This window comes from Marmota marmota, unplaced genomic scaffold (genome assembly GCF_001458135.2).
Source record: "Marmota marmota marmota unplaced genomic scaffold, marMar, whole genome shotgun sequence".
In the NCBI taxonomy this organism is placed as follows: domain Eukaryota; kingdom Metazoa; phylum Chordata; class Mammalia; order Rodentia; family Sciuridae; genus Marmota; species Marmota marmota.
The window spans coordinates 13,300,439-13,310,769 of record NW_026000168.1 but is presented as its reverse complement, the minus strand read 5'-3'; the positions used below and the strand labels follow the sequence as shown (position 1 = coordinate 13,310,769).

General features: G+C 44.2%; 1 protein-coding gene across 1 annotated transcript in view; it reads right to left on the bottom strand.

The window, feature by feature from the left end:
- Lmcd1 (LIM and cysteine rich domains 1) overlaps positions 1-6,821 on the bottom strand; it is a 60,214-nt gene extending 53,393 nt beyond the window's left edge. The window contains exon 1 of the mRNA XM_015494955.2: positions 6,640-6,821. Coding sequence (XP_015350441.1) covers positions 6,640-6,681 — 42 coding nt within the window. The 5' untranslated portion in view covers positions 6,682-6,821. The remainder of the gene's footprint in view (positions 1-6,639) is intronic.
- Between the last annotated feature and the right edge of the window lie 3,510 nt (positions 6,822-10,331).

Sequence of the window (10,331 nt, the reverse complement as noted above, 5' to 3'; positions counted from 1 at the left end):
AGGGAGGGAGGGAGGGAGGGAGGGAGGAAGGAAGGAAGGAAGGAATGGAGGAAGGGAGGAAGGGAGGGAGGGAGGAAGGAAGGAAGGAATGAACTGTGTCCATCTACAATTAGAAAAAAAAAAAAGAATTATAAAGAAAAAAAATGGCCTCCAAATCTTGTGGTCAAATCTCAGGTCACAGCCGAAATGTTCACCTGACCTTCTGAAGTTTGAGGACATGAGGTTGACACAAAATTGGGACACTCTGGGTTTGGAGGTGACAGAGAAGACACCTTTTTCTCCTTCATTCAGAAAAGTTGTAGGTGAGTTGAAGTGTCCGGGTCCTGGGACCACTTAGGTTTGTCAATGTAAATTTCAGACATAGCATTTGATTGTTAGCATCTACTCAGCTCTTTTATACAATGATTCATGTGCATTTTTCTCCAAAGATAAATTTTTAAAACGATCCAATATTTTCAAAGAAGAGAAGGAAGGGAAAAAAAAAATCAATCCATAAACAAATCATGTAGATTTGAAACAGCCGCTGGGGGCCTGGAAACTGTTCCCTCTTTGTCCTACAAAAGAATAACTTGCCAAATGGAGACTTTGGTTTCTTCCCCTTTAGCAATTTTATTTCCTTTTAAAATATGTCCTAGTGGGGGCCTGGGCTATGGCTTGCTTGTCTGATCACATGTTATCTGGTGGACTATGAGTCAGGCTGACCAGGCAAGTTGAAATTGATCAGGCATTCCAAGGCAGAGCCTATTCCCCATGCTAGAGCTTCCTAGAATCTCTGGACGTAGGAGCTCTAGAATTTTTTTTTTTCTTTTCAGTATAAAGATAACAGATGTAATTCCTTAAAAGGTTCCTCTACCAGCCCCTTGCCTCGAAGTTGTATGAACCTTCTGGAAAAGCGGGAGAAATCTAGAAAGTCTTTATTGAATACCTGGGAAATGGCTTTGACTTGGTAGGGGTGACAGTGTACCTCTGGTGGTGACCAAGAAATATCAGAGGGGACAGGTGCCTGGTAACATTTGGATAATGCTGGGCAACTCCCCTTAGGCAGTCAGTGAGTTCAGTAAGTTGGGAGAAAGTGCCCTGTGTGTGAAGTTCATGGTAGTAATTGCTGTCCTTCTCCATCGGATGTCTGTTTCTGATGAATAAATCTTAGGCCAAATTTGACTTCTTAACCTGTCATCATGTGAACTTAGGCCAGTCATTTTTAACTTAGTCTTAATTTACTCGTGTGTAAAAACAATACTAATGTTTATTTTGCACAGCAATCCTTAAGGCTAAATGAGATAATGTATGAGAATATGTCAGACAAATTCTGAGCTCTCAAAAGATATCTGTCCTGCCTCTCTTTTGCTTTTCCCTAAACTTGGCTGTCTTCACGGAGAACAGATAAGTTTATCAGGAGACAGGAATCCAAACAGTTGATCAAAGTAAGAATAAACACATTCTTTCTGAGTAGAAAAAAAAATATGAAAGGCTTCACTTTTCATCCAAACAAGCAGATAAGAGTCAAGGAGTTGATTCGGGAGTTTCACAAAGCTTAGCAATTACATTTTCATTTCTGTTTTTGGAAAAAAAATAATTCTACATCAAATATTGGACACTAAATATATGTTTTGGCCACTCAGACAGTCTTAGTGCCTATGTGAGTCCCAACTTCCTGTCTAACTCCTTCTATAAAAGTTTCATAGAAAGCTGGAGCTTCTGTGGACTCGTGCTGTTGATAGGTGGGACTCCAAGAAGGGTTCACAACACCACAAATCTTCTACATCTATGAGGTTCAGGAAATGCCCTGGTCTTGAGGGAGCCCTCTAGAAGTGGCTGGTGGCCCTGCCTCTGGTGAGGTACTAGCAGTTGCCAGACATGTTTCTTGCTAGTATCAACTGAAAGGTGAGGGGGCAATATTTACAAAGGAGGGCGCTTCAAGCTGTCTCTTCCTCTGGAGTGTCCTAAAAATGTCTCTGCGATTCTGCTTTCAGTACAAGGGACTTGTTACGTGGGATATGGCTGTTGTGAAAGGAGGGCCAGGGTGCTGCCGGCAGAAGCAATCTTGGTTTTCACCCAAGTTCTGCCGCTTCCTAGGAACTGTGTGTGCATAGGCACCTGATGAGTAAATGCCTGGGTATTGTAATGACTCACCCCCCCCACACACACACACACCAGAAATCTATTCTTGAAATAAATATTTCATTGGTGTTGGATGAATGGTGAGGGATAAGGACTCCTGAGGTCTGCTATACATCATGGCAAATTTCCACTTTATTACCCTCAAATAATTTTGAAAGTTTGGGTTGGAAAGAAAGGATGATTCTCCCTCCCAAAGTCAAAGTGAATAATGCCTCTTGGGGAGTCCACTCTTTCCTCACTTCCACATACCTGACAGTTTCCTCACCGGAAGTGGCCAGAGTAAGGGTGGCAAAGAAAGACGCACACAAGTGCCACTGTGGCAGCAATCCCTTTCTGTTCCCCAACTTTGCTGGATTCAGCCTATTCTCTTTCCTCTGTATCACCTTCAGTCAGTGAATGTGAAGAGAAGATTAAATTACAGTATCCTTAGAGGCCACCACCGTCCTTCCCCGCTTTCTGCCTGCATGAATGCCTGCAAGCCCTGTGCTAGTCTTTTGGCTTTGGAGCTGAGATAGCTCACATTCAAACCCGGAGTGACCTGTGATCCAATTTTTCCCTGCCTTCCACCACCACCAGGGGCAGATGTACTGGTGAGAGTCAACCATCAGCCCCTGAACTTACCTATTCAGACACCTCTGCAGGCTAGGACGAGAATCTGCACTTTACAAAGTAATGGATTCAATATCTGTTTTTTGGAGATGCTTTAAGACAAACTTGGATAATTCCCCCCACTTCCCTTCCCTTCTTTCTTTCTTCCTTTCTTTGAAATAAGGCTCTCTTTGAGGCTGAGTTGCTTATACACCTATGGGCTTGTCTCCAATGTGTTGGCTATTAAGATCTTTAAGTGACAGCTTAATATGTTTTTAAGAGTGAGGGAGCCAACAGCAGTACTTGGGGAGCTGTGTTTACGTTGGACAGGCTTCCCCGGGCCACATGCCAGCAGTTTTGCACACTGCAGGAACTGGAGGTGAAGGCAGAAAGGGCTGAGGACAGAGGGGAGAACTAACCCAGAGGGCAGGAAAGCCAAGAGGGATATGACGTGAACAAGTGTAAAAAGAGAGGCCCAGTTGAACCTGGCAGTGCACTCAGAGACCCAAAGGCCCGACCACATCTTGACTGTGCTTGTGCCCAAGGACTGGTCCACAGATTAGGTTCTCACCCCTCAACACAATGCTCAAGGAGCATTAAAGTGACAGGTCTTCTTTGTCTTCTTCCCGTCCAAATTCTCACAATGGCCCCTTGACGTCAGGGGATTCTTGCAGAACCTACTAAGCTTCAGTATGCCTTCCCAGCAACTCCCAAGCAGAAATTGGACCTCTCTAGTCTAAGTTTCCTTATCTAAAAGGTGAAAGGGAACTGCAGGTCCTCCTCCAGGCTGCATAGTGACATGCCCATGCCTGGCGATCCTTGTTCAGAAGGAGACTTCATTCTTGTGAGCAGATTTTGCCTCTGTTGGTTGAGAATGAAGGCGAGCTCATTGGTCATCGTCCTTGCTTATCAAGGCTGAAAAACTGGCTTGGGTTCAGCTGAATGAAAGTTGGTTGCTCTTCAGATAGGCAGTCATAAATAAAAGTGTGTCATCCATTCATTAAAAAACCCTCTCTCAACATCTATGTACCCACTGAATATGTCATCTCTACCAAGAATAATGATGGGTCATTTTAATTGAGTGCTCATGTGCTGAATTTTTATGTACATCATCTTTAATTTTCACAATCACTTTGGGAAGCAGATGCTGGTGCTGTCTCCTCAATTTTCAAATGAGGTGAGGACACAAACTCAGAAGTTAATAAGCGTGCCCATAGTGAATATTAGTGTATGTTAGAGCAGGGATTTGAACCCAGATCTGAGAAGGGATACGGCACTAGTGACCACTTTACTTAATAAACAGTAGAAGCACAAATCCATGATTATGGTTGGTTCCACCAAAAGTAATGGCATTTGGCCTTCAAGGCTCTTTGTTACCAAGGAATGTTGGCAATTTTACTAGGTTCAGCCAACTCTCTGTGCTAGGGAAGCTTCTCTTTCCTGGTACAAAAGCAGATGACAGCTTAAGAGCTGTCAATGGAGCATTTGGCTCAGTGTGGATGAGACACTCAGAAACTGCCACCCAGCTCATGAATGTTTGTGATCCCCAATGAGTCCCACAGCCTGTCTGGGATTTAGTCAGATGATCTCTAAGGCTACTCCAGTTTTGGATTTTTTGTTTCTCTCTTGAAGACCTTTTTATGACTTTCCAGCTTCTGGGGATTCCCACCCCTCCCAATCCTTTGGGGTAGGACAGCAGAGACAGTGTGTGTGCCATTTTAAGCCATTTCTCATTTTGTAAATAGGTCCCTTGCAGCTTGAAGAGTCTATGGAATTGTTTCAAAATGTCTAAGTGTGATTATGCATCCTGAAGCCAAATGTTGTAACCACCCCCCACCGTTGCAGATTTACAAAGTAAATATGCAATAAAACTCTCTTCAGTGTGCTGTTGATATGACACAGTACTTAGTCACTGCTTTGCAGTTCAGTAAGGCGAGCTACTCCCCGGCTCCCTTCCCAGCCCTCCACTTTTTGGGTTGAACACATTGGATAATCTACAAAGTGATCTTCCCCCAAGATTGTTGAAATCCCATGAGGTAAAAAATATCTACCCTTTCATCTCTATGCGCCACATTCTTTCTTTAAGCCTGTAATTGGATCTAAATGGAAAATAAACCCTTCGTAGACCAGGGAAATTGGCACTAGAGGGTGACAAGAAGAAGAGCGTATTCCACCTCTATTTCAGATAATCACACTCTTCTATGCAAAGGAAAATAAAAACAAGACTTCCTCCAAGAAAAGGGAGGTTTCCACAGATTTCATCCGTGCTCCATATGCCCATAAGCTTATTGTTAAAATAGCCAGGAATCATTTTACTTTCCAAAGAACAATGAAACTGTCACCTTAGACAGTTTAGCCTTGGACTTTTTGGAGAAGCATATTCAAACATATATACTACAATATAACAAGTTTTAAAAAATGCATGTAATGTCACATGTAAAAACATGGGGGGCCAGATATTGTCAGTGGTTCACTCTGTTCACTTCATTTTTTTTAAGTTCTACTGTGTGTGGTGTGGAGTGCTAGGTTGGGGGAGAGATCATCAAGAAATGTCTGCCCTCGAGAACTTCAGAAAAATGTACAGACATGAGCGCAAAGCACACATAACTCACTAATAGGTAGAAATTGATAGGTATCTTCCAAAGGCCTAAAGTGTTATGGCAGTCCCTTAGAAGGAGAGATGACTTGATTCTGCAAATAGTCCGGGAAATGCAACGCGGGACATGGTACATTCCAGAGAGATGCCCAGATTAAATGTGACTTGGCGTACACATTCACAAGGATTCACTGGCCTCTGCAGAGGTCTGCGGCAGGTCATCTATAGAAGGGCACAATTCTAAGTTGATAAATCTGTGCCTCTAAGGAATTGACTGTCATTTTGATTCTGACGTGTTTTTTCCCCCCTTATTCTACCTCACAGATAAAGGCAGATATCTAAGGAGGACTTTGTCCTAAAAGACTGAATTCTCTGAAATCAGAATTTAATAATTACTGCTTTGTGTAATTATTACACAAAATGTTACCATTTGCTGTTTTATGGCTGTTCTGAGGGAGGTGGGGGTCTCTCAAACCTACTTTAGAGACAGGAAAACAGGCTCAGAAAAGTAAGTTGGTCAACACTGTGTGTAGCCTAAAAAATGCCTGGCCAGGGTTTGAATACCTAAGTCGGTGGCCTGATGGAGCCAACTCTCTGTGACCCTGACCCTCAGTTCCTCCATCTCTCAAGCCTAGCTCGACTCTCTTCCTTTACTGCTCACGACTTTTTAGCCTCTCTCCCAAGTGCTTTCAGGTGAGCAACCAGAGGGTTTTGGAGCTACAGGGCACAGCTGCACGCTCTTCCTGCAGTAATTTACCCTTGACCTTCTGGGCTGCCAGCCAGCCATTCTAGAAAGGGGAACGTGCAGACCCTGGGGACAGAAACTAGTTCCCTTGTGCTAGAAATGCAGCCACTGCCAAAGCACCAACTGAAGAAATTGTGTGTGTGTGTGTGTGTGTGTGTGTGTGTGTGTATAAAGTAGGTGGAAATCCACAAACACTAGGATAGCAGCAAAAGGGGAGTCTTCTCCTGAAAATATATTACACGCCCCCAATTCTCACGTTAACCATTCCAGAGGTGTCCAGGACCCGGGAAGCTAGGACTTCCCCCTCCACAAACCAGAGGAATAACGCCCCACAAGTTTTACCTTAATTCAGTCTTAATTAGCGTCATCAAAGATCAAACACACTTTGCAAATACTTCACATAACAATGGCTTAAAGAGTGGATTTGGGGGTGTGCGCCTGTTAGCTCACACAAGTATTCCCAACTATTTTTGTTTTCTGTTAAAGTCTTGGAATTTTATACATTTCTTTCTCTTTACCTCTCTGCTCACTGATGGGAAGGGGAAGCAGAAAAAATAATCTGGGAAGCTACAGACAGATCTCTGCTCACCTTTTGCAAGCGTGGGTTGAGGTTCTTCGCCACTTTTGCCATCTTCGTCTGGGATGGAGAGGCAGCGCCTGGCTTCTCAGGCAGAGGCGCAAGGGCGCGCGGCAGCGACAGCGGGTGGCTGAATGGCCAGGTTCGCCGGCCCAGGTGGGGGGAGCTCTGGGCTCCGCTGGGCCCAGCCGCGCTGCTTTAATTGGAGAGCGGGACTCCCTCTAAAACCTCTCCAGCCAATCCACGTGGCCACTCACGCTGGGCCAGCCAATCCCAGCGCGAGGCTGCTCCCCTCCCTTTGGGTGGCCTCAGCCGGGAGGTGGCCAGCGGAGCCGAGCTCGGTCCTGACGTCAGTGCGGCCGCGGGCCCCTGTCTGCCCCGGGCGGCTCACATCTGTCCCCGCTGGGGCAGCAGGAATCCGTCCCCACGCCCTTCTCCTTTAAAGGACAATAAGCAGAGGGTGGGGCTGGCGACAGGCTGGGCGATCCATTCAGGTCAAAAGGGAGAGTGATCAAACAAGAAGGCGGAGGTATTTTTAGTGAGCTGGGTCCAAAAATAAATTGTGAGCAGTGTTCCCCTTGCCACCCTTTCTGCCTTGTCCCGGGAGGTGTGGGGAGGGAGGGACGGAGGCAGGTGGCTTGCTGCAGCGTTAACTTGGGCTAACTTTTCCCAACTTGGGCAAATTCTTCAGCCACCCATAGAAGAGGAGATTGGGATGATTTTTTTTTTTCCTTTTTAAACTAAACATTTCTAAATTACTAAACTGTCTTCTTGTAACTTGTTTGAATGCAAATATTATCTTTTACTCCCCCTTATTCTGTGAGTAAGACAGCCCCAGCCTTATTTAATAGATGCCCCTGTGGCCTCATAATTGCCTCATGGATTATTAGGATTGCAAATAATACATGAGGAAATTTACCCTGAAAAAAAAAAAAGAGATTGAAAAATTATCTGGGGAAAAAAGGGGGGGGGGCACAGGATTACACACTATAAACTAGGAAATTAGTAATGTCATGCAGGCTTGGACAAGCAAGTTCCATCTGATTTTAAGCATCCTTAGAATAAGGTACCCCTGTGACATCTAACATAACTAGTCTTATAAGACAGAATTAGCCAGGTTTCCCTTACTGTGCCGTGGTATTAGCCTGTAAATCCACAACTCTGTATTGAGCCAGTTCTGCAAACTAGGATTTCCAGAGGCATTTTCCTCTCCTGACTTGACAGTGGATTAAACACAAGCCCTTTATCCTGGAGAGAATATTGCTCTGTCTATGGTGAAGTGTTCATCCTGTAGCCAGTGGCAGTGTCTCCTGTTAGAAACCGGAACTTGGTGGGCTACAATAAAATCTAGTTGCAGGGAGACTGAAGAAAAGTACATCATTTATTTATTTTTTATTATTTATTTTTTATTTTTTTTGTACAGGGAATTAAACCCAGGGGGGCTTTACCTTTGAGCCAATTTCCCAGTCCTTGTAATTTTTTTTTACTTTAAGACAAGATCTCGCCAAGTTGCTGAGACTGGCCTCACACTTGTGATCCTCCTCCCTCAGCCTCCCAAGTTATACACTGAAAACTAGTTTTTAACACATCATCAACTCCAATAATCTCGAATCTTGATCTGGGACCCCAAATTGTGATTCCTTTTTTGACATCCTCCAAAGAGCTTTTTTCCATTTGTGATTCACCCTTTTCTAATGGGTGGCCCATTGCTCTCTTCATGACATTTGGCTGTATTTAATCTTTGTCTTGCTTGCTCTCAACTGTAGCATGCAACAGAGACAGAGAACATAAGTTTTTTAAAAAATATTTATTTTTTTTAGTTGTAGTTGGACACAAACCTTTATTTTATTTCTTCATTTTTATGCAGTGCTGAGGATCAAACCCAGGGCCTCACACATGCTAGACGAGCACTCTACTGCTGAGCCATAACCCCAGCCCCAGAGAACACGGTTTTTGAATGAATGGAGATTGGGTTCTGCCTTTTAATCAGCATCGAGCAGCTACAGTACGGCTAGGGAGAGATGGCACGGGATGTGGGAGGACTTGGAGGATGGGCTGCATATTAAACCACTATGTCAAGAGACAGTGGCCAACAGAAGAAGCCTTCCCTGGAACAGAAGGTTTCCAGGTGGAATAGCCCTAGAACAATAGCTCTGAAAGTGCATTGTCCTGCTGGAAGCCATTATATTTCAGAGTATGGAAACAGAAGCCAGGAGTGTAACAAGGGCGAGCTTTATCCCTTTCAAACCGGGCAAAGGCCTTCTCAGTGAAGTCATTTCCTACTTCTTTCCCAGCCACCCTTCTTGCCCCATCTTGAGAAATCATTGTTCCACAGATTAGTGCTACTTTTTAAAACTTTCATGCTGTTTAGTTCTAACCATATGAACTCCCTTCACTACGTCTTATCTAATTCATTAAATTATGTATTTATGTAGCTAAATAGAAATGTATTTATTTATTTATTGTGGTACTGGAGGTTCAAACCAGGGGTGCTCTACCACTGAGCTACACCCCCAGTCCCTATTATTTATTTTTTTTAAATTTTGAGTCAGGGCCTCAAGAAGTTGCAGAGGCTGGCCTCAAACTTTCAATACTCCTGCCTGAGCCTCCCAAATCTCTGGGTTTACTGGTGTATGCCACTGCACCTGGCTCCTCCTTATTTTTACCCTTAGCTCTGGGTACAATGATGGAGGCAAGTATTGCGGCTTCTCTCAGAATGTGAGAATTTGAATCTGCTGATATGAGAATCAGGAGCCTCTGGTTGGGGTGGTATATCTCCTCTTTTCTGCAAAAGGCCCTGCTGTAGGCAGAAGAGGGGCCCCGTGCTCTCTGCTACAGCTTGCTCTCAGCCCAGCTGCAGATCTGACTTTGATCCTTTAAACCCAACTCTCGACCCATATATTCTGGAAGTCCTATGGTCCCACACCTGCTTGGACACCTGAACAAAGTATTACAATTTAGGATTATTCAGGAACCTGGAATAGATGTGGGCATTGCACTACAATATCACTCTAGCTCTGAGGTCATTCTTGCATCTTTTTGGAAGAAAAAATAGGGTCTATTCCAGATTGGAACTGTAGCGAGAGCTGATTTCCCCAAACTTATTTATTGTGGTGCTGGGGCTTATTGAACGCATTCATTCATTCATTCTTCAAGCAGTTTTGCCTTAAGCCAAGCCCTGTGCTGCTCGGTGCTGGAAACACCCCACAGAATCTTTCCCCTTGGAGAACACATTTGTCTGGTAACTAACATTGGGGCTCTCTGATTGTCAAAGCTGCATCTTACTGGAGCTTCAGGATGACCACTCTCAGAGAAAACAGATATTCAAGGGCTTTCTCCAAGATTGTACATCCAGACAGTGGCAGAGCTAAAATTCACATCCTGGGTTTCTCATTCCAGATTGTATCCTTTCAACTGTCCCATGTTTCCTCCTATAATGATCTCAAAGATAGATTGTAGGGAAAAGACTGAGTCCTAGGCATAAGGTGAGGCCATCCATTGTCATTAGCACCCCTGGGTTTGTTCTAACTGAGATTTTTAAATGAATCACATGCTCTTTTAACCATTCACAAATTAATGAAATAAACATTGGACTGGGAACTAGTGTGGATTGGGTCCTGAGCTGAGATACAACAACAACTAAGACAGGAAGGGTCTCTACCCTCACACAGGTGAGGTGTCCACAGCCTGATGTGTCTGAGAGA